The sequence below is a fragment of the Myxine glutinosa genome, chromosome 7 (assembly GCF_964187855.1).
Source record: "Myxine glutinosa chromosome 7, kmMyxGlut1.1, whole genome shotgun sequence".
Classification (NCBI taxonomy): domain Eukaryota; kingdom Metazoa; phylum Chordata; class Myxini; order Myxiniformes; family Myxinidae; genus Myxine; species Myxine glutinosa.
Genome location: NC_136267.1, coordinates 29,658,908 through 29,684,221, shown reverse-complemented (window position 1 = coordinate 29,684,221; position 25,314 = coordinate 29,658,908). Strand labels below are relative to the sequence as shown.

Sequence of the window (25,314 nt, the reverse complement as noted above, 5' to 3'; positions counted from 1 at the left end):
GTTACCCTGTGGATTATACGGAGTCGTCCGAATGGCAGCAATCCCCCGCTCCACAAGAAAGGTCTTCACCTCCTGAGACATAAAAGCTGCACCTCGATCCGAGTGGACAAAAGCCGGATACCCGAATGGGAGAAACAGCTGACGAAGGCACAGAATTACGGTGGCAGGCGACATGTCCGAACACGGAAATGTGAAAGGAAAATGAGAGTATTCGACTACGATCGTCAACATATAACGCAGTGATCCCGACAACGGCAAAGGTCCTTTTTAATCAATGCCTAGTCTCTCCCAGGTTCGGCCCACCTGAATAATGGTTCCAGGTGGCGGCTTGTAAAACCTCGGCTTGAGCTCAGCGCACACCGGGCATGTCCGACATAGTCGTCTGACGTCATCAACCGAGAACGGCAAATTACGGCAGCGCACAAAATGAACAAGTCGTGTAACACCCGGATGACACAATGATTCATGTATGACTCGAAGATCATTGCCTGCACAAACCGGTCTAGATAAGGCGTCAGCGGCTACATTTTCGCCTCCAGGCCGATAGACTATGTCATAACAAAGAAATAGTCAGCCAGTTCCACCCTCTATCGTGAAATTTTCTTCTTTATGCGCCGGGGGTGCCGATGGCCATACATGAATGTGACCGACTGCTGATCAGTCATGACATCAAATTTCCTGCCCAGAAGCAAATGGCGCTACCGTCTGACAGACTCGACGACAGCGTATGCCTCTTTCTTGATCGCAGAGTGCCTATGTTCGCTCGGGGACGGAGTGCGTGAAAAAAAAAAAAAGGCAACTGGCCAACCCCCCTGCGTGAGTCGCTGCGATAGCGCAGTCCGAGGCGTCTGTCTCGACAAGGAATGGTATTTTGTCGTCGATGGAAGTCACGCACGCCCCCGCGATATTTTCCTTTAGATGTTGAAAGGCCTTTTTGGCAGCTTGCGTGAGAGGAAAGGCTTTGCAATCTACCAAAGGCCTTATCTTCTCTGAGTAACCTTGGACCCACTGGCTATAATGTGCGAAAAGCCCTGAGGTACGTCTCGGACGCCCGATCACATGGAGCCGCCATCTCGAGCAAGGGCCGGAGGCGCTCGGTGTCGGGCTTTATCTCGCCCCCGGTCACCGTGTACCCCAGGAGGTCTATTGTTTTAGTAGCAAAGTGACACTTATCCTCATTGAAGGTCAGATTGTACCGTCGCGCCACGTCCAGGAATCGTTTCAAGTTAGCATCGTGGCCCTTCAGGGTATGTCTGCAAATCGTCACGTTATCCACATACACAAAAATGTCTTGTAACTACTCCTTAGCCAAAATATCATCGATGGCGCATTGAAAGCAAGACACTCCGTTCCTTACCCCAAATGGTATGCGACGGAATTGATATAATCGTTGTCTGGACTGAAATCCCGTATATGACCTGTCTGACTCCCTTACAGGTATCTGATGATACGCAGATTTTAGGTCCAGAGTACTAAAGACGTGGTACTTAGCCACCTCTCTTACTAAATCATCCATCTTTGGCAGAGGATACGCGTCTAATTGTGTGAATTGGTTTATCGTTTGACTGTAATCGACGACCATGCGCTTCCGATGGTTGTCCGTGTGCACGACTACCACCTGGGCTCTCCACGGAGACCTACTTGGCTCTATAATACCCTCCCGTAGCAAGCGCTTAGTCTCATCCGCAATGTATTGAGTGTCGGCACGAGTATACCGTCGGGACTTCACAGTTTGGGGTTTACAATCTGCCGTCAGGCTAGGGAAAAGAGCCGGCGGATGCGGTATGGCCGAAATGGCCATCGACACCAAAAGCGTATTTCTCCTTGACCAAAATGCATTTCTAAGCGCCAATGTCAGTGCAGAAAATCGTGTCCGAGAACCACGTCAGCACATAAATCAGCCATTATTGCGAGTTTGACGTCGGAATACAACACAGCATTCACCACCAGGTTAAGTGCACACAAGCCCTTAGTGCGGACCCACAGCCCCGAATAAGCCATGTAGATGCGATGTGTAGATTGCCCTACGGGCCAACCGTAGTGTTGCACCGATGCTTGACTGACGAAGCTCGTACTACTTCCGGTGTCCACCAAAGCATCGGCCGGCACTCCCTCCCCGAGCACCGGCAGCACGGTGCTTTGCAAACTGCGTGATATTCCTAGGTCTCCGGAGCGCGTCAAGAGCGAGGTGTTTGTTCCAGCGAGGGTCGAGCGACGCGTCTTGGTCGCGCGGCATACCTTCGCGAAGTGGCCTTTCCGACCACAATTACGACACACGGTATCTTTTATGGGACAAGACGCCCGAGTGTGACGTTTATTTCCGCAGAAATAACATTTGGCATTATCTGAAGAAGAAGAAGAAGTGGCGGCGGCAGCCCTCGAGCTCTCCTCGTCCACGGCGGGCTGCGCGGAGGCAGATTCCAAAGCAGCGGCGGAACCGGTAATAGATCGATCTGCAGGGTGCACCGGCTCCGTGCGAACCCTGGCCGCAGCCCCCGCGGTTAGGTAGGGGCTGCCATAACCCTCCGCCCGAGTTTGTGCCAGTTGCAGTACGCGAGCCTGATCGAATGCTTGTTGAAGCATCAGGGTAGTCTTCTTGAGCAACCTTGACCTGATTGCAGGCGAAGCAATGCCAGCCACGAAGGCATCTCACATTAGATCATCAGTCGACTCTGCAACCGTACGTGGTTCCATCAGACATTCTTTTCTGAATCGTCTCAATTCCTGTATGTAATGTTCTAGAGCTAGACTCTCCGACGGATCCTGGCGTCGACTCGCAAGCATATGATGACCGTACAGGGTGCTTCTTGGTTTTACAAAGATGTCCCTCAAGGTCTCAATGGCAGTTTCATACGTTTCACCATTAGAGATGTATTCATAGACGGTGTCGCTCACGTGGCAGGTCAGTATTGAGAGCTTTTGCAGCTCGTAGAGGTCAGGTACCATACCAATGGCCGGCGGCGTGTGTGTGTAAAGAACTATACCAATGTCCCCATTGACCGGCGGCGTTCGTCGCCTGAGGATCCCCACAGAAGGTCTCGAGTCGGAGCAGCTTGTCCATCGCTCCAAGCGTAGGATTCGATTGGATTAAAATGTGATGAAAATCAATTGATGTCCTCACAAACTCCAGCGATCATGAGCTTGAATCCAATTGAATTCAGCAACATCTATTAAAAGAATGATACACTCGTAAGCAAGCGTTCACAAAACCATTATTGGGCAGTATCAGCTATAAGGCGTACTATCATCTTTCTCACCAACTTGAAGCCGAGACAATTGCAGTGTAAACCCCTTCCCCTAAAGCCAGCGCTTTTATAAGTTGCGTGCGGATGAAGAGCGAACTGCGCTCAGTAATCTGAGCGTGGATGTAGAGGGTACTGCATCAGTTATTAACAATAGTTTCATATCACAACATAGGCCAAAAAGTCAACATAGGCCAAAAGGTCAACATAAGTTTCCTAAAATCCTCAATTTTCATCCAATTAACTTGAAATTTGAAGAGGATTTTCATATCTGGACACTGGATTCAACCACCAAGTATTTTTGAGGTCAACGTATGCCAAATGTCAACATCGGCCAAATTTCTAAAATCCTCAATTTTCATCTGATTGACTTGAAATTTTAAGAGGATTTGTATTCCAGGTCACTGAATTCAACCACAAATTCTTTTTGAGGTCATTATAGGCCAACAACTTCTTTTAGGGATTTCGCAAGTATCGTGCTAGGCACAACATATTTCTTGTTTGTTTGTCTGTTTGTCCGCACAGAATAAATATTATTTTCTTTGCAACCGTTGGGCCGATTTACAGAAAATTTTCACCATCGGTGCACCTCCTGTAGATTTTAAAAAAATGATAATTATGACGGCATAGGTCACGTGGTATGGGCGCCATCTTGGAAAAACCAAAAAACGTTGCACCTGTATATATATATCCTAAAGCCCTGCATAGAAAAAATTGAAACATGGCTCATTGTAAGGAACTCCCCATGGGGAATAACATATGTTAATGATTATGTCATAGGTGCTTCCATTATGACATCATAATCCGACAAGTACAAAACTTCATCCGATCAAGATGAAATTTCTTGAGCGTCCACTATGGATAAATTGGTTGAGAAAAAAATAATAATGATGTCATCAGTCAAGTTGTCCAGCCGCCATATTTGTTTTAACACAAAAGCCTTAAAATGGAGCCTGCTCATTCACTCATTCACTCGTGTGATCGATCGTGTTTGTTGAAAGCCGGGCCTGCTCATTACTCCCACTAGGGAGTAATGCATTTGATCGTGTGTGTGTGTGTGTGTGTGTGTGTGTGTGTGTGTGTGTGTGTGTGTGTGTGTGTGTGTGTGTGTGTGTGTGTGTGTGTGTGTGTGTGTGTGTGTGTGTGTGTGTGTGTGTGTGTGTGTGTGTGTGCGTGCGTGCGCGTGCGCTCGTATTTTTTTATTTTTTTTTGTATACAAGATCGAGGCTCGTGAAAGAGCGAACATTAATCACACAGAAAGACAAACAGACACATAAAACATATAACATCGGGAGCGGTAGACAAGATGGGGAGAGAGGGGGAAGGACACAAACACAACATTTGAGAGCAGGGACCGAGAGACATGGAGACATGGAGAGATCTGTGAGAGGGAGAGGGCTTTGAGGGGGTGTGGCATGGGAAGGGGGGGGGGTGGGAGAGGTATAAAACATATGGACACTGCCAGGACTTCCAGGAAAGAAGTTGGAATTTCAAACAAGGTGGATCTGGGGTGAATTAGCGGGGGTAGAAAAGATCAAGGTTTTGGATGGGGGAAGATAAGAGATGGTGGTGAACAGCTATTTTAAAGACCTGGAGGGAGGAGTGGGATTGAAGGGAGTGAGGGAGTTTGTTCCAGAGGCGGGAGAAAAGAGGAATGAAAGAGTGAAGGTGAGCAGAGAGCCGAGATTTCGGCAGTTTAACCATCAGAGGGTTGCTGGCAGATCTTGTGCGACCTGTAGGAATATTTGGGGGACAGAGCCCAGAGAGAGCTGGGGGTGCAAGGCCGGATAGGAGTCTGTAGAAGACAGAAAGACCACCTACCTGCCTGCGATGAGTGAGTGAAAGGCCCTCAGAGATAGCTTCATCGCAGGAGATTCCAATAATTCTGAAAGCTTTGGTTTCAACAGCGTGAAGCCGAGCTAGGTGTGAGGCAGGAGCACCGGCCCATAGGGGAGAACAGTATTCCATTGAGCTGCGGATGAAAGCCTTGTATGTGGTGAGGAGCTCAGGTGTGCCGAGGAAGGACTTCGCACGACGGAGGATGCCCAGTCGGCGACTGGTTTTGGAGGCCAGCTTGGAAATGTGGTTTTGCCAAGAAAGATCATGGCAGATAGTGAGACCCAAAAGCTTGAGCGACAGAACTTCTTGGAGAGGATTGTTGAGAAAGTAGATGGGAGGGTTGTCCAGTCGATCTTTTCGGAGAGACATAGTAAGAGTGTGAGATTTGTCAGGATTGAAAGACATGTTCCACTTGTTTGACCAGTCTGTTATTTTGTCCAAGTCTTCAGAGTGAGGAGGCTGCAGACTTCCGATCTGAGGGAAGACGAATGGAGCGGCAGAGAGTGGAGTCATCAGCAAAGAGAAAGAGAGGATTTTCCAGAGAGTCGGAGAGATCATTGATAGACAAGAAAAAGCATCGGGCCCAGAACACTGCCTTCGGGAACTCCAGCCTGAACAGGAAGGGGAGATGAGAGAAATCCATTCAGGGCCACACGTTGACCGACCAGAGAGGAAGTCCGCAAGCCATGCATGGAGATTTCCATGGATACCATAGGAGGAGAGTTTGGTGAGCAGAGCTGGGTGCCAGACCGTATCGAAGGCACGTGATGTGTCAAGGGAGACAGCTCTGATTTCCTGTTTGGCATTGAGGACCTCCATCCATTGTTGAGACAGCAGAAGCAGCATGTCCAGAGTAGAGTGACCTGGTCTGAAACCAAATTGATGATCAGAGATCAAGCCATTGGAGAAGAGGAATGATTTCATATCCGAAGCAATGATGGATTCCATGACCTTGCTGATAATTGCGAGCAGGCTGATTGGTCTGTAGTTGCAAGGATCTGTGTTTGCACCTTTTTGTGTAAAGCGGTAATGTTTGCTGATTTCCAGGATGCTGACCGATGACCTTGAGCAAAAGAGAGGGTGAAAAGAACAGAGAGAGGGTGAGATAGAGCGGCAGAGCAGGATTTTAGGACCCGTGGGCTGATGCCGTCTGGTCCAGTTGCAGAATCAGTCGAGGTTAGACAAAAACTCCTCCACCTTGTCAGGAGCGAAGGACACAGAGTCCAGGAGCAGTTGGGTTCGACTGGGAAAGGGGAACAGAGAGAGATGGGTTTGGGACTAAAGATTTTGAGGCAAACACAGAGTTGAGGCATTCGGCTTTGTCACGTGCGATGTCAACTGTGTGGCCATTTGAGGTAAGGGAGGGGATGGAGGGAGAACAAACACCAGAAACGGATTTGACCAGACGCCACCAGGATTTGGAGGAAGGAGACAGGTTTGAGAGTTCATTCTTGAGTGTGGAGAGATAGTGCTTCCTGGCACTCCTGAGGGTAGACACACACTTGTTCCGAGCTTGGTGGAAGGAACTGAGATTGCCTTCATTTGGATTAGCCTTCCAAGAGGCAAAGGCAAGTTGTTTCAGGGCAACTGCCTCACCACAAGATTCAGTGTACCATGGACGGGAGGAAGGGTAAGACAACTGAAGACGAGATGGGATAAATCTGTGCATGAGAGAGAGCAGTTTGCTTTGGAAGAATTCCCAGGAAGAATTGATGTCAGAGGCAGTGGAGATGGGAGACCAATCCAGACGATTGATGGCTGCTTGAAGACCGTCCCAGTCGGCCTGAGTGAAATGCCAGACTCGTCGACGCTGAGGAGGCTCTCTGAGAATGGCCAGAGAGATGTCCACTTTGACAAGCACATGATCAGAAGAACCGATTGGAGCAGAAGAAGAGCAGCAGACATTTGCAGGGAAGTTAGTCATAACCAAGTCTAGAAGAGAAGATACTCCATTGGCTGAGATCCGGGTCGGGAAATTGACAGATTGTGTCAATCCCAGTGAGTCACAGAAGTCCTTTGCTGAGGTGCCATGACTGGTGAGAGAGGAACCCACACCCAACCAGTTGGCATGATGACAGTTGAAGTCACCACATATGAGGAAGAGAGAGTTGGGATGAGTGGATAGAAGTTGGTGTCTGGTGTCTGTCTGGTCTGGAAAAGTTCTGAACGGATTTGGATGAAAGTTGGTGGGATGATTGCCCTTATGATAAGGAAGAATTGATTTGTTTTTGGTGAAGCTCAGCATATTATTCCAGATCCAGGAATTTTTTGAAGGATTTTTTACCATTGGAAGATAGGGCTTAGCAGCGGCCACCCACGGCAGGAGTATGCGCTCTACTGAGTGGCGTTCTAGTTCACTCGTGTGATCGGGTTTGTTTAAATCCACGCCTGCTCGTTCACTCTTGTGATCTTGTTTGTTGAAATCCACGCCTGCTCGTTCACACATGTGATCTTGTTTGTTGAAATCCACGCCTGCTCATTCACTCGTGTGATCGGGTTTGTTTAAATCCGCGCCTGCTCGTTCACTCGTGTGATCGGGTTTGTTTAAATCCATGCCTGCTCATTCACTCGTGTGATCGGGTTTGTTGAAATCCGTGCCTGCTCATTCACTCATGTGATCTTGGTTGAAATCCACTCCTGCTCATTCACTCGTGTGATCGGGTTTGTTTAAATCCGCGCCTGCTCGTTCACTCATGTGATCCTGTTTGTTTAAATCCGTGCCTGCTCATTCACTCATGTGATCTTGGTTGAAATCCACGCCTGCTCATTCACTCGTGTGATCGGGTTTGTTCAAATCCGCGCCTGCTCGTTCACTCATGTGATCGGGTTTGTTTAAATCCACGCCTGCTCCACTCGTGTGATTGTTTGTTGATATCCGAGCCTGCTCGTTCACTCGTTCACGTGTGGTTGTGTTTGTTGATATCCAAGCCTGCTCGTTCACTTGTTCACACGTGTGATTGTGTTTGTTGAAAACCGAGCCTGCTCGTTCACTCGTGTGATTGTGTTTGTGCAAGGCTAACCCTATCATGACTGGAAAACGCCAGGCAACTCCTGCAACAGCTACTCCAGCCAAAAAAAATCATGAAAATCGATCACTTTGCAGGTGACAATGGATATGGTGAAATCTGTTGAGTGTGGAGAGCGCCTCATGGATGTCGCCCATGGCCTTGGCCTACCATAATCCACTGTAAGAACAATTATGCTGAGCTCCACCAAGATCAATGCAAGTGCAGTGACGTCAGTGTCAGTAACTTCTCTCCACGTCATCAAGACAAGAGATGCAAAAATGGTGAAGAGGGAGAAATTCAAGTTCTTTATTGTTTATTCAATTTTTTTATATTCATGTTCTGTATTATTTACACATACTCTTCTTTTTTTCTTTTCTTTTTTTTATGTCAATTTTTGACCAGGAACACATCTCTCCAATGTAACATTGTTCTTATGGGAAAAATTAATTGGATTTACACTTTTTCCCATAATACTCAACTTTGTGGGAACACATCATGGGTGTTAATTGAGGACTCCCAGTGCACACACACACACACACACACACACACACACACACACACACACACACACACACACACACACACACACACACAATAGTCATGGATTTCCAGAGGTTTTATCATCTTGTCATTTATAAAACTGAATGATTTGTTCGTTGCTCGGGGTGTCTTTAATCCCACTGTTTTAAACTCATCCTCATGGATATGGTGTCGCAGTTTAAAGGATTTTTTAAATTTAATTGCTAAGCAACTTTTTTGTAATTTCTGTCCTCATGGTCCTTGCTGCAACCGGATATCACCAGGCGTAATGAGTGGGCTGAAGCTAAGTGTACCTCTCGTCGCCGTCCCGCCGTCGGACCTGGTGTTTCTCTGGATGTTCGCATGCCAAGTGTTAGACCAAGCAAGGTCAGACATCTATTGTTCAATTCTTCTTTGTGAGCATACAACAACAACAACAACAACAAGCATTTTAAGGCCATTTTCCCTGCTAGAGCGGGGGTTAGCCTTGCGGTCCCCGTGACAATGTTCTCCATTTTGCCCTATTTTCTGCATCTCCCCTTGTTAACCCCCTTGCCCGCATTTCTTCTTCGACCATCTTTAGCCAAGTCTTTCTCGGTCTTCCCCGTCCTCTACTTCCTCCTACATTCATTTCCATCACTCTTCTCACTTTTGTGAGCATATTGGGAGCAAAATAATAGAGGGGCAGACATAGAGGGAAGGATTTCTATTACTTGCATATTTGACTTCTCATGCTCTCTTTCAGCCTGTGTCCACTGTAGGTTCATGTTCACTTCCAGGACTTTTTCCTAATAATAACCTATCGGTAAATAACCTATCGGTTGACTCAGCCTGTCATCCTTCCGAGGTCGGCAAATTGAGTACCAGCTTGCTGGGATGAATGATCCCGGTGTGTACCCCGGTTTAGAATAGGTACACCGCATCCCTGCGCATCGTAAGAGGCGACCAAGGGTTGGCGTCAGGAAGGGCATCCGGCCATAAAAACATTGCCTCAAACAGGGAACCATGATTGTCATGGGGCCCGCAAGGCTAACCCCCGCTCTAGCGGGGAAAATGGCCTTAAAACGATCATTCATTCATTCATTCAACCTATCAGTAAAGATGCATTTGAAATAATATATAGTACATTCATGATTTATTAAATATTAGTGAAGTTGCGAATGAACATTTGTATATATATTTTTTCTTCTTCTGATTTGATTTATTTAATGTGATTTTCAAATACAGTACTCTTTTTCTATTTGATGGCAAACTAGTGATTTTTGTGTGTTTTGCAGGCAGACAATTACCTGTGTACTGGGGTTCATATTCCAAGCCCTGAAGCTACATATATTGGTAAGCTTGCTCGAGGCTCAACTCTCCAACTAGTTTCCCTCCACAAAGTCACAGTGATGCCTTGTCAACTTCGTCTGTGGGGTCTCCTTTCCCTCCATCCCCTCTTGTCACCTCAGACGGCGTCACTGCAGATTGCCCGATCTGCTCCATTTTGATCGATCCATTTTGCTTTGTACACATTTGATTCCTGGTCGTATACACTTGTCGACTGGTCTTTGTTTCCGACTCGACCGATAAGGAATAGAAGGTTCCATGCAGCCTCGATGCTGCGTCAGTGGCGGGCCCAGATAGCATCATTGCCCAGGTTCTCAAATCCTGCCCTGCCGTTCTTGCTTCTCCTTTTGCCACCTCTCATTGGCTTGAAAGTCAGAAAACATCACTAATGTCCATAAGAAAGGTTCAAAAACATCCTATCAACTTCAGATAAGTAAGTATATTTCCAGGTTTTAGCAATGTAATGGATCCATCATTGTTGCCGTTGCTGATGTGAACTTATTAGTCTTTTCAAACCGTGAACTCTGACCATCAGTATGGATTGTGTCCTGGTCACTCAAATCTGGATATGCTGCTGCTACTACTATCACGGCAATGTTTGAAGGCTTTACATTTCATATGAGAGGAAAGGACAGTCTCTATGAACATATGTTGGCCATTTCACACGGCCTGGTTTCTTGCCGTGCTTGCCAAGCTTGCTGCCTGTAGCATGCGAAGCCTCTACCGTACCTGGCCCACTGACTTCCTCCACTCGTCCAGTCAATATGTTGTTATCAATGGACACCCTCCAGATGGAGTGCACTATGGCAAATTATTGGGCCCAGTTTTGTTCGTTATTGACACAAACAACCTTTCCAACCCTCGGGAAAACTCTTCCCTTTTTGCAGAAGACTCCACATTTTCTCATCCAGTACCTCCCCCCCCCCCCCCCCCCCTTCCACTGACAGACAAAAAGCACATGTGTCACTTTCTGCTAACTTGGAATTTATTTAGATGCAGGTCTAATAAATGGAATGCCTTTCAGTCCTGTCATATCTCAGGCTCACCCTGTTGCTCCGGAAGGATAATCAAATGAACCCAACTATTTATTTGCATGGTTGTCCACTGGAAGAGGTTCAGTCTTTTGAACCTGTAAGTCTCACCAACAACTATGCTCTGTGCTTGACTGACCATATGGCAAAGTTGACCTCCAAAGCCAGATGCAGACCAGGCATCATCCATCATGCCAAGTTATTCCTCATGTCAGAACTACTCAGAACCAACATGGTCTTTGTTCCTATCTCATTGGAACATTCTTCCCCACTATTGACTTGTGCCCCAGCATCACATCTTTCTCTCCTAGATTCTGTGTAATCTCATGGTCTCGACATTGTTGGAATCTCTCGCGGCGAGGCCGAAGCACAAGGCCTGCTGCTCTCAAATCGCAGAGACGTTGGTTGCCTCTCCACCGATCTAGTGTCTTCTGCTTTCTCAGCCCTCTGAATTTCCCCACGAAATTCCCCACAATTTCCCCACAGGACCCACGTGCTCTTCAAATAACCCCATTCTTTTTGTAATCCCCAAATTTAGGCTTTCCTCACTTTTTTGTTCCCCTTTTCTCCCTTTTGTGAACCATCCAAAGATGGTTCCATTGTACTCTACCCTCCAGAGTTTAGGCAAGCAGGACACCACTATCTCATGTTTACCCCCATCCAGACCTGCTGTGTTCTCTACCCCTTTTAATCCTACCGAAGTCTACCATCTTGCTTGCAAGTTACTATGTTCCCTTCTCTCTTCTCCACTTCCTCTTCTCTTTTTTTCTGTTTGCTAATTCATTTACTACTATCCAACTGTTGCCGACTGTCCTATGGTCAGTACATTTCCGTTTTACTCCTTGTCACCTCAACCTCCCATGAGCCTAGGTTTTGTACACAAAAAGGTGAGAAATTATTTTATCCATAACACCACCAACTTGCACTTCATCAGGACAATCTCAGCATGATTTAGTCAGCCACTTGATTACTACTGAACTCCTTGACGAGAGATTACCTGGGGTAACTCGATTATGAGAGTTTTGCAAAATTATTTTTCATTTAGCTGGCTTTCTATTTTAGTTCAACATTTACCGATTGTGTACTTTGTAAATGGCGGTAAATGCGAATTATTAAATGATTGCAAGGCTTTAAATCTGTTTCTTGCATAAAGACTATCTGCTAACTCCATACCCACCATGATGCAATGGCAGAGCTTTTGGTTCCGACACCCCTCTTAGCAATGTGTAAGCTCTCGTCAAATCCCTCGTACCCCTACCCCCACAACCCACACATTTCACAACTGAAAGACTTTCATTGTGTTTCACCTGCTTCCCAGCGATAGCTTATTGGTCTGAGGAAGCTCGATAGGAAGTAGGTGAAATGTCACCTGAGACCGGATCTGCTCTACTTGTTTATTACTAGATTATTAGGATGGATCTCGTTACTTTTTTTGTCAGATGTCCCTTTTTTCTTTGAAATTTATATTACCAATCGCTCCAGTCATATGTCATATATGTGTTTTTGAGTTGTTAATTTACTTCCATTGCCATTCATCTCATCTGCAATAAATCCTGTTAACTTAATGGAGCCTTCTGAGAAATGTACCAGTTTAATTTGAGTATCTATATTATAAAGGGAGCCGTGCGGGTTATATCCATTGGTTGAACAGTTCGCCTGACTCCACCCACAATATTTAAAACCACGGCTGCCAATTTATGAACCCTTTATAATTACCCATTAGAACCCTTCAGAATTACCCTTTAGAACCCTTCAGAATTACCTTTTTCTCTCAAGCAGCGCTTTTACTGCGGAGGTTATGCAAGTTTGCAGTTATTTTCGACTGTTTTCTCAAATTGTGAGTTGAACAGGTGAAGGTGACTGATGGGTTTCTGTGAAATTGGTGATAGCATGGTAGAGGAGCAGAAAACTTTACATATTCTGTTGTTTTGATGTGGGAATGACCGTTTACTTTTATGAGCGGGAGATGAGATTAAAGATGGGGCAGCTTTGGAAGGAAGGGGGAAGGTTGAAGGCTCCAGTGTGGGGAGGGGATGGATGCCTTAGGGTTTGGAGGGGAAGGGTGAGGATTTGGGGTTGGTGGGGGAGAGCAAAGATGGCACAGAGTTGGGAGGGGGAGGCTGAGGCTTTTTTGTTGAAGAGTTAGCAGAAGTGTGTGCACGTGCGTGCGTTTGCAGCACAATCACCCTACAGGTAATATACTAGTGTACATGGAACTACCACGTTGTGAAAATACTCCACTTTCTGAACAAACCTTCATGAATCAGATTATTTATCTCGACTGTCCTCAATCTCTTGCCTTAATCCGAGGGAGTGGACATGGATAAGCTCTTACAATTTGACAGAAGGATCTTGATGGTTTGTAAAATTAACCATAATCGAGCAAAATATAGTCATCGAGATGTGCTCCCATCTGTTATATCTTCAGGTTCACACCTGTCCTTTTAAGTGACCTTTCAGCACTTTGTAATCCATGCACCCTTTCCCCCTATTTCTCCACCAAGTGAACTTTACCCCACGAGCATCCATGGAGAAGGTGCATCACATGATCCTCTTTGGCTGCAAACTGCCAGGGAGTCAAATGCGTTACTGGTGAGATATTTGAACTGTCAATTCAATTTGCTATTGACGGATGCCCATTCCATTCCTTTCATTTCCTCCTGAGAAAGCCAAATTAGATTGGCAGCAAAGAAGAAACATTATTAACGCATGAACGGCTGAAGGGAACAAAGTCAAACTTAGTACAAGTACGTATGTATAATGATGTAAAGATAAACTGATTAGATTATGGGGTTGTAGGGGAATTTGTAGTGGGGGACTCAAGACTCCAATGACCGGACACAAGTTTACAAAAGGTCTGGTTTATTAACTGGTTATTCACTTCATTCCATTTACCAAATAATACCGCATAATTCAATGGACCAGGTTAACTCTTTTCGCATGGTCCTTCTCGTTCGGCTGATGTTCCTCCGCCACTCCCGTTGGTCAGAGCTCCTGGTAACAAGTCCTCTCGACTCAACGTTTGCTCTCGTTTATATGGACAAACTGGACTTAATCCTCTGTCCGCTGACCGTTAATCCTTTCTCCGCTAATGCCCCGAGGTCATGCATGTACCAAGTCCTGGCATCAGCTCGCTCCCCTCCTGTTGTGAGTTCCGTTTACCAAACGATAGGGGGGTGCTTCAGCCAGGGGCTGTGACCAGGTGGACAAGAGATTATCATGTTCGGGCGCATTCCTGACACTCATTTACAAACTCGTCTTTCACAGAGTTTGCATGTAAAATGTATCTGCTTCGTTACCAGTGTTAATTAATAAGTTACCAGTGCCAATTAATAAGTTACACTGAGTTACACTTCCACAATTCCCTCATCTTTTTGTTTTTGTTTATATTAACCATTAATCTAAACATCAATATAAGTAAACAATCAATCACTACAAGTAAACATCATTACAAGTATAAGTAAATTAATCAATCACTTTGGTAATCAAATTCCCTTGGGCATACACCGTCATCCTGCAAGAATCACAAAACATTTCGTTGGTCATTGACTCCTTCCATATCGTTCAATCTATTGCATTTGCATCACAAATATATTTTCAAAACAACACTTCACCATCACCAAGATACAACAATTTCACTTCATTTTCAAGTTTTATAAAGCATCTGCACCATCTGGCAAAAAACGTTTGCCTCCACACAAATGTTGACTTTGTTTGAAAGGAAGGGCTGATCACTTGTGTTTGAATCCTGGTATGAAACATTTTCTCCTAATGTCTTCATAGCTCCTGCACTACTTCGTGTAGGATTTCGCTGTTGTGGTAACATTTCGGAGTCATAGACTGACCCTGCTCTCCTTGTAGCATTCTTGCCACTTTTTGCTGTAAACCATAGTAATTCCTGAACAAGGCCTTCACCCAGTTGTAGTCGACTTGCCTCCTCCCTCATTGTGAGTGGGCAGCAAGTATTGGTGTGACGTTGATTGGCCAGCAAGATGTGGAACAGGGATGCCGGATGCATCCACAATGATGTTGGGACCATGGTGTTCAGGTCATTCATGGTCCTTACCAGGAGCAACCAGCAGAATCGTGCACAGCTGTTGTGACAAGGGCACAGCCGTTTTTTGCAGCTCCATGCTGGTTCCCCGGACGTTGGTGAAGTAATAACATATGTCCCCGCATTTCACAGAGGTTGCAGGTAAAATGTCGTTGTCCTGCAACTTCTGATGTGGTGAATGTTCGAAGCCTTCGAACAAGAGTAAGTGATCGCCTTTCTTTCATATGTTGCAGTGTGATCCAGGCAAATGGTCACATAAATTTCCTTGGTGAAGGTAAGCATTCATCTCCAAGTTACACGGGAGAATGTCTTCATCATTCTTTGAGAAAGAGGGTGTATGCCATGATTAACTTCATTTTTTAGCCACAAATTTTCTTTCTCGAACTTCTTCCCAATTCCGTTAGCAATCCCTCCAAAATGTGATCTCGTCTTATCCTTATGCTCAGTCACATCTGAATCTGCTTTCCGCACACACTGAATCAGATAGGGTACATCTTACCATGAAATCAGCATAATCATGTATATCTTCCGACAGTTTCACATTCAACAATTTGTTGTTTTTCCTTAACACAAAAGTTATATTCATTTATATGCGTCACACAAATAATATTCAATCAGGTATGTATTTTATTACTAAACTAAGAATAGCATTGTATATGATTACAATCACAAACGGGAATACCTAATTCCCAACAACAATTTTTTCAAACCAACAAATTAAACATAATGTATTATTACCATAATTTATTACTAAACTAAGAATAGCATTGTATATGATTACAATCACAAACGGGAATACCTAATTCCCAACAACAATTTTTTTCAAACCAACAAATTAAACATAATGTATTATTACCATAATTCCTCTCCACTTTTTCTTTTCCCTCTTTTTCCTAACAGTGTGTCACTCGTGGTGATATGAGTTCACTGATATTGTAATTGACACAACTCATAACATTGTCGTTATGCCATTATCTTAATTCTACTGTTTCATTTGCAACATCACTTGATTTAATCTTTTAATCTCAGTATTTATTCATATCATCATAACAATCTTTCTATTTTAGGTCCATATTTGTTTCTATTCTTATCAACCTCCTACGGTTTATCAATTTGTTCCAAAACACTGCAACCAAAGGTTTTAACCAAAGCTCTACCAAACTATTTCCAATTTGAACTCAAAATGCTAATTAAACAACAATTCAAAGAATTAACTTCAATGGGTCAACAAACTCATTTTATAAACAGATCTAATTTTCCCATCCAATAATTTTCCTTGCCAAATGTCATATTGCAACACTTTAATAAACCTTCGAAAAATGTCTCCCAAATCAATAAATTCCCTTTTTACTTCCCAAATACTCATCTGTAAATTACATATTCAATTACAGTTTTTCCCTATTTGTTCGGCCTAAATGGCCACTGAAGTGGCTGCCAACATGCAGTACCGTTTTTATCTACCAAGCAAGTATTCGTCCACATAAGATCTCTACCAAAATGTTGTTTGTAAAAAACAAATCTGGGATTTCTGATTACATGGATGCACACTCAGGACATTTCAGGCTGCTTGTTAACAATCCACTACGATAAATTAATTCCTTTACCCACAATCAAATAATTAGTACAAATTGAGGATATTATCCCTATCACATTCATTTATAGATTCATTATGTTGGATCTAAATTTTCTCCCACTGCTGCAAGGAAGAACAATAGCTCTAATAAGTCTTTGTAATATCTCACTTCATTTACCCAGCATCGAAGAATTTATTTACTATCCATTCCCATCTGTTAACCAGTGACTTTGTTTGAACTCCAAAACTTAATTTGATGAATCCCATGTGTATGGTACCACTTATTGAAACCCCTACTTTTGTAGAAAATATCCAAGTAAGTGTTTTTTTTTTTGTTTTTTTTTTTTACACCCCCTTAACTGTTGCTCATCCATTTCTATGCACCCAGTGAGTACTACTGACACCAGTATGCCAATATAGGTGTGCGAGATTAACAAATATGTTGCAGGTACACGTAATAGCGCGTTCTGAGTATAAATAACGTAACAGCGCGTTCATGTCTGCCCCTTGGTTTAAGATGCACAATGCATTCCGTTTTAAAACTCACAATAGTTCAAATCAGCAAGATTTTCTTTACTATTTTCCCATATCATCTATGCCTAATACACATCCATACATGCAGCACAATTTATATGCTGATAAAATTCAAGTTTATATATATATATATAAATCCATGAGCAGAGTATTCTGGGAAGTCAGTGTAAGACCTCTCCCAAATTTGGATAATTTTGTACTCCCTCATTTCTTTTTTTATGAAGCTCATATCCATAAATAGCTGTTATTCTCATATAAATTCTATCAAAAATGGAATCCCCAAATTACTCACAATTTTCCTATTTAATTAATGGCTGCTCATAACCCAACACATCAAATCTTTATATTCCATCTCCCTTGACAAAAGAGATAATGTTCATAATCAAATTTTATTTCTATTTTATTTTACGGATTCTCTGCATATTCAATCCCATCCACATAAAACTATCCATTTCCAGACAGGCACACTGTCGGTGTCAACAATCTTGTAAGATTGATACACAAAACAATAAAAAACACTAACATTGACACACAAAAAATACACACACACATGCATTATGCGTATTTGTTTGCGTTGGAAGTATTATTTACAGATCAAGATGGGTGTCAATTTTATTTCAATTTCATAAAATTTGTCCTTCAATTTTAGAAATGCTAATACACAAATGGACCAAAAAGTTTATTCTTAGAAAACCCCTATGATGTCACATTGAAATTACCCTTTCAGTTCCCACAATAATTTATCCAAATTTGACTACACACCCATTTACATGTCAGTCGACCACTGACTTATCAATCGTGTGGAACAATAGTCCGAAATTCCCACCTGATCATCATGTGACCCTTGTCCCTTGGTTTAAAATTTGCAAAGCAATTGTTCCAACTTTGTAAATTTAAAATTGTGTGCCCAACATAAAAGATCCAATTTCGGCATGTGATCAATTAATTACTAATTTGCTTACAAGCAAAAAAATGAATAATTCTTGCTCCGAAAACTTTTCAGACCCAAGAATCATCGACAGTTATTCATGTTTGTCCAGTAATCGAATCTGTTGAGGCCAATCATCATTTGGGATTTGCAGCAATGAAGGCCTAATCATTGTCTGAGGTACCGGTACGCACTGGTACCCTTGATCTTGGTTTGCCCCATGACCTTGTCCTCCTGTTGACATACGGACATCTTCTTCTCCAATGTCCCATCTTTCCACACTCGAAACACCGGTTTCTGTCGTTTCCTGGTCTGTGCACCTGTGCATTTGTATTGCTGGGCTGCATCTCTACATCCCTGAGTTGCCACTGCAATCTCTCGTTATCTCCTGAAACACGAAAAAATTCTCTGTACCATCCTTTTTGGGGAGACAACTGGAAATCAGATGGGACAACCGTCACTTTCATTCCTAATTTCGAGGGCAGTTGTGCATTTGTCTCCTCCACTGTATCCTGTATCCTTTTTATTTTAAGTTCTAGATCCGTTATCCGTTCTTGCTGTTCCCGTTGTCTGGATTCACCATCCCAAAGATGGAATGCAAGCCAGTCTACCGTTAGATTCTGTCTCTTCCTGGCTTTCAATCTTTGTTCCAATCTTTCCAATCGACTTCGCTCAAATGTACCATCTCTTGGAAACTCCTCATCATGTCCCTTTGTCCACAAATACCAATTCTCGACCTGCCTTATAGCTTCTGCACCATAACGGTCGTACATATGATGTGTACAAGTACCTTTTTGTGGAATCTCTGGTTGTCCTTGTGTATTCTTGCAGGCTCCATTTCCCATTCTGCCTTTTATCAAAGTAGCGTTGGATGTGTTGTAGTTTGTTCCTCTAAAGCTTCACTCGTACCTCCAGGAAGGGTCTCTCCACCTGTTCACACGGTGATTTCCAGAGAATCTCCCTCAGCCGTGGCTTTTGCACAATCCAATCTCACAGATCAGTATTTGCAGATGAGCCGGAGGGTCAGTATGAAATGGGTGAATCCTCAGGTGTCCGCTCTGTTGACGGGGAAATCACACAATGGTAACCGCACATATATATCTGTATATAAACTCACCACCTTGCTCAATTTTCCCAGGTTGTCTCCACATTGTTAATATCTCGCAAAGATATCAAAGCTTCTTTCTTGAGACCGCATTTTCATCAATCAAACAATCAATATATTCAATTCAATTTATTCAGTTCAATTTATTCAGTTAAATTTATTCAATTAAATTCAATCAATTAGATTCAATCAATTAACAATTCAATCAATTATTCAATTTCAATTAATTCATCAATATTCATCAATAAATCAAATTAATCATTTTGGATGACTCCTTGCATAAGCCCTTTCCCCAATGATGTTAGGACAGGTCCATCCATTGACCGTCACCTCTGGTTCGTACCTCATGTTAATTGATGAATCACCATCCTGTCCTAGGGTCATATCTGACATATTTCCCCATTTTGCCTGGTCTCCACAAATTTTCTTTGCAACCACTAAAGGCAACTCATCCTTCATTCGTGAGACAGCCAAAATGGATGGCAGATATTAAAGTTCTTTGGGAAAAATATCTCATCATTTTTCTTTTAATAGTACCCAAATCTCTTGGCAATATAAATTTCGTAAAACTCCTGAAATAAGACTGTAAAATTCCTTCAATCATGCTAAATTTTGAAACTCCATCGCTTGTAACACCCAATTTATCCCATAGGGCTTGAAAGTTCTTTCCCAAGTTCATGCAGCATTCTGCATTTGAACCCTATGATATCATTCATAATAATCATCATGATTTTATAGTCATGGTCCTATCATAATCATCTATTTAAAACGAACATTTCCTTTATCACCACAGCTATGTGGTATAATCAACAATAGAATAAAACTGTACATAGCAACAGGCTACCTCATGGCCACTTAGTATACCTATTGACAATAAGTCATAACAATATCGAATAATCATTGAACAATTCAAAAATCGCTTCCACTGCTCCAGCCGCAGCATTCGTTATTTTGTTTGCTCATTCACTATTCCTGATTCGTCATCAAGGATCTCCATCATCACACAGCGTACTTAATTCCGCATTTTAATGAGAATTCAACAGGAATTTACGACTCAAAGGAAAAAGAACGAGCAGACCTTTTGCAGGATGATCGTTACAAAATCGTTACATATATTAAAGTATTTATAATGTCGACAAATCATATCTTAATTCTTACAAGATTTGGTTCTTTGAATAAATCACAGCACCGGGAGAACCAGCTCCAAAAAATGGATCTTTGTGTTTATTCAGCACCCTAGTAATTGGCTCTTTGTGTACTAATTACACAGCACCCAGGCCCCGCTCATATGGATCTTTGTGCAGCGCTGCACAGCACCTGAGCAAAAGGGGTTTCATCTACATTTTCCTTATCCGGTGTACCATCCGTGATATTTGTTTGCTCATTCACTATTCCTGATTCGTCATCAAGGATCTCCATCATCACACAGCGTACTTAATTCCGCATTTTAATGAGAATTCAACAGGAATTTACGACTCAAAGGAAAAAGAACGAGCAGACCTTTTGCAGGATGATCGTTACAAAATCGTTACATATATTAAAGTATTTATAATGTCGACAAATCATATCTTAATTCTTACAAGATTTGGTTCTTTGAATAAATCACAGCACCGGGAGAACCAGCTCCAAAAAATGGATCTTTGTGTTTATTCAGCACCCTAGTAATTGGCTCTTTGTGTACTAATTACACAGCACCCAGGCCCCGCTCATATGGATCTTTGTGCAGCGCTGCACAGCACCTGAGCAAAAGGGGTTTCATCTACATTTTCCTTATCCGGTGTACCATCCGTGATATTTGTTTGCTCATTCACTATTCCTGATTCGTCATCAAGGATCTCCATCATCACACAGCGTACTTAATTCCGCATTTTAATGAGAATTCAACAGGAATTTACGACTCAAAGGAAAAAGAACGAGCAGACATTTTGCAGGACGATAACTGGAATTAGTCGTGAAAATATATCCCAAATACACAAAAATACACACCCACACAAATAAACAACATTTATTCCGTTTAACAGAACAAACATTTCCTCTATCATGACATGCATGTCTTCAAAATTATATGACCAAGAGAAAAAGTAAAACTAATTAAAACTGCGGGCAGTGATAATCCGGGGACCATACCGCTCCATCCTGATTGGACGAGTGCGTGCTAGAGTCGTTAACAACGACAGTCCAGATCCAATTGTTCAAAATTTCAACTCAATCGATCGAAAAATGAACGCAGGGATGCATTTTAAAGGTGCAGTGGCACTAACTGAGTTGCCACGAATATGGCCACGAAATTGCCAATATGGCCATCACAAAATATTTTCCTTAATCAATTGGCTCATAGCATAACCAATCTGCAAGTATTTCATCCGAAGATGTATTTCTGAGGACTTTTAATTAAATAAGTCATTTATAAATCAACGAGTCTATTTATTAAATGATTAATCAATAAATCAATATTTTCCTTGACAGCCACATCACTTGGTCAGTGTCATGTCCAAATATCAGCTTCCTTACTCAAAAGGTGCCTGAGTTAATGTAATGTAATTACTGTAATAAGATTACTGCAATTACTGTAATGATTACTGTAATTACTGTAATTACCGGAACTGTAATTACCTCAGGTAATTACTGTAATGTAATTACTGTAATTTAATAAGAAATGTAATTAATTAAATAAGTACTTCATTAATCGCTCATAATGAAATAACTCGTGAATTCTTATCCGATTTACTTAACATTTGAGTGTCCCCAAAACGTTGGAGCAAAACGTTGCAACAACGAAAGTAAAACGTTGTGGCGACGTTGTGGAAACGTCAGCAAAACCCAACATTTGAATGTTCCCAAAACGTTGGAGCAAAACGTTGCAACAACGAAAGATCACAAGTAATTATCACATTGCAATGACCTCTAAACATTCCTAAACCAATATCCCATTTAAATCCCATTAAAATCCCATATCTTGTCACCCTTTGCATTGTTGAAAGCAATTAATTCCATAACTTAATATTACCTCAATTTATATATACTAGGGCGTGCCCGCACGTACGTGCATGCCCGTACGTGCTTGCAAAAAAAAACATGCGTGCAAACAACAACAACAAAAACTTTGAAACCACGTGGCAGTAACGACCACAGAACCCCCCCTTCTATTTACATGAAATGGTTTGGTTCATTCGCAAAGCCAAAGCGAACGACCACAGAACCCCCCCCCCCCCCCTCTATTTACATGAATTGGTTTGGTCCATTCGCAAAGCCAAAGCGAACGACCACAGAACCCCCCCTTCTATTTACATGAAATGGTTTGGTCCATTCGCAAAGCCAAAGCGAACGACTTGCGAGTACGGTGACCGTACCTTGGGACCCACTTGTCCGATTAATTTCAAACCTTGAAAAGGCACATCCTTGGGTCCCCAGCAATATACCTTACCAGGACTAACCTTACCTTACCTTACCAGACTAAAATTACCAGGACCATTATCAAACATTTATCAAAATGTTAGGACCATTCTCACACCAATGAATGACTCAATCCTTTAATGACTACATCCAAACCCAGACATTTTGAGTTCCGTAACTTTAATACTTCAAATTTTCCATTCCTTCCCTTCCTGATCTTTCGATGTAGGGATGGGTTCTTTTTAGGATCATGTTGCATCGAGCATTATTTTCCAAAACAGTGTGAACATTAAACCACACCAAAACCTCTGACATCCCACCATTAACACCTATTGTAAGCGTGCCGAATCAGTAAGCATCACCCCTCCTATGAGCCTCGACCAGAGGGTGGTTGTTACTCACAAACACTCGTCGCTAGCTGTTCCATTGTCTGCCGATTCCCACTCTGCTGTTTTTGTCTCATAATCACCAAACAAGAACAGTACACATTTCCTGTAATTATCTCTCACTAGGGCATGCCCGTACTATATCTATATCTAAAATTATATCCCCCCCTCTATTTACATGAAATGGTTTGGTCCATGAAATGTTTTGGTCCATTCGCAACGCCAAAGCGAACGGCGAACGCTTTACATGAAATGGTTTGGTGCATGAAATGTTTTGGTCCATTCGCAACGCCAAAGCGAACGGCGAACGGCTTGCGAGTACAGTGACAATCCCCCCGGGGTTTTAATTAGTTTTAAAACATAGTTTAACGCCAACATAGCGCCAACATAGTTTGCAAACGTGAAATAAATGAATACGCTCTCAAATGTGCCATCCGAGGCAGAGTGTGTCCGCCACGTTCGGCACACGCGATAGCTCGCTGCTCTCTGATTGGTTGAATCGTTTTTTGGACATAGCTCGGTAAGTAATTGTCCGATTAATATGAAACCTTGAAAAGGCACATCCTCGGGTCCCCAGCAATATACCTGGCAAGTTTAAAGTATATCGGACCCGTGGTTGTCGAGAAACAGCGGTCACAGACAAACGTACAAACAAACACACAGAGATTACTGGAATTATAGATAGATAATCAGGATAAATTTGGAACAGCCCTTAAACTAACACCAAGCAGATCAATTTTTATATTTAGGTTGAGGTTTCACACAAACTGGTTAACCAAATAATACAGAATTATTATTATTATTATTATTTTTCAAAAGCACTTGTTCACCAATTTCCCCAAATTCCACCTGTTCAAACTCATCCATAACTTTTTTTTTTTTTTTAAATATATGAATAATATTAAAATAATAACATTAATAAGTATATTATGTTAAATATAATGTATATCGCTTTTCACCCGATCTCTTGATGGTGAAGAATCACTTTAAACAATTCTCGTAGCCGGATTCGCACCTGGGTCTTCACCAAAATCCAATCATTTAATCCGTGTCACCCATGCTATCTGTCTGGCAAATTTCGTCAAAAAAAAACAACAGCACTGGTTTTGTTTCCTGGAATCTTCCTGTAAAACGCTTTGCTTCTCGCAAAACGTCTGCCAATGGGAAGTAAAGGGAGGGAGAAGGAGCGGGAGCAAGAGACAGGGTGCCGGAATGGACATGAGGGACAATAAGGGACAGTGAGGGAGTGTTGGTATGCAATTTTTATCCAATCGCCATCTTTCACACTAATTCTGGACCGGCATGAGGTGGGATTGTCTGTCATGAATTTATTTGTTGATCGAACGAGTTTTAATTTGTCTAAATCCGACCAGTCGTTCCAAAGATATAAGCCGTTTTGTCGCAATACCATAAATTGGAATGAGGTAAAAATATATATATATAAATATAATTCCATTTCCCGGTTCCCTGTCGCATGCCGAGCAAGTCGAGTGCTTTGAACAAGTGCAAAAAAAGAAGTACTTTATACGTGTACGGGTGTGTAAACGAGTGTACCGGCCTTACACGTCCTGGAAGCAAATGGTCGCAAGGTGCACGCATGCTCCGTTTGCTCCCAGGTCACAGTAAGACCCTTAATGACCAGCGCAAAAATACGTATTTACAGAAATCATTTAGAAAAAAAAACACGAATAAATTGCTACAGTCGTTTATCGAAGTACCATTCGTGATGGCTCACGCCACCTATCGCGGCATCGGTGCGCACGGAACCCCCAGAACCACCTCCTTCCCCATGTATGTACAAAACTATTTCCAAGTTCGTAATCATATTGGACAAAACAAGACACACTCACCTTTTTTTAAAGACTTGTTCGTACAATTGATGTCAGCGGTGCCTCCAAATTGTAGGGGAATTTGTAGTGGGGGACTCAAGACTCCAATGACCGGACACAGGTTTACAAAAGGTCTGGTTTATTAACTGGTTATTCACTTCATTCCATTTACCAAATAATACCGCATAATTCAATGGACCAGGTTAACTCTTTTCGCATGGTCCTTCTCGTTCGGCTGATGTTCCTCCGCCACTCCCGTTGGTCAGAGCTCCTGGTAACAAGTCCTCTCGACTCAACGTTTGCTCTCGTTTATATGGACAAACTGGACTTAATCCTCTGTCCGCTGACCGTTAATCCTTTCTCCGCTAATGCCCCGAGGTCATGCATGTACCAAGTCCTGGCATCAGCTCGCTCCCCTCCTGTTGTGAGTTCCGTTTACCAAACGATAGGGGGCTGCTTCAGCCAGGGGCTGTGACCAGGTGGACAAGAGATTATCATGTTCGGGCGCATTCCTGACACTCGTTTACAAACTCTTCTTTCACAG

General features: G+C 42.8%; 1 protein-coding gene across 3 annotated transcripts in view; it reads left to right on the top strand.

The window, feature by feature from the left end:
* PAM (peptidylglycine alpha-amidating monooxygenase) overlaps positions 1-25,314 on the top strand; it is a 115,992-nt gene that overhangs the window by 20,294 nt on the left and 70,384 nt on the right. For all 3 annotated transcript variants that reach the window (XM_068121979.2, XM_068121981.2, XM_068121980.2), the window contains exons 3-5: positions 8,893-8,995; positions 9,886-9,943; positions 13,473-13,560. In XM_068121979.2, coding sequence (XP_067978080.1) covers positions 8,893-8,995; positions 9,886-9,943; positions 13,473-13,560 — 249 coding nt within the window. The remainder of the gene's footprint in view (positions 1-8,892; positions 8,996-9,885; positions 9,944-13,472; positions 13,561-25,314) is intronic.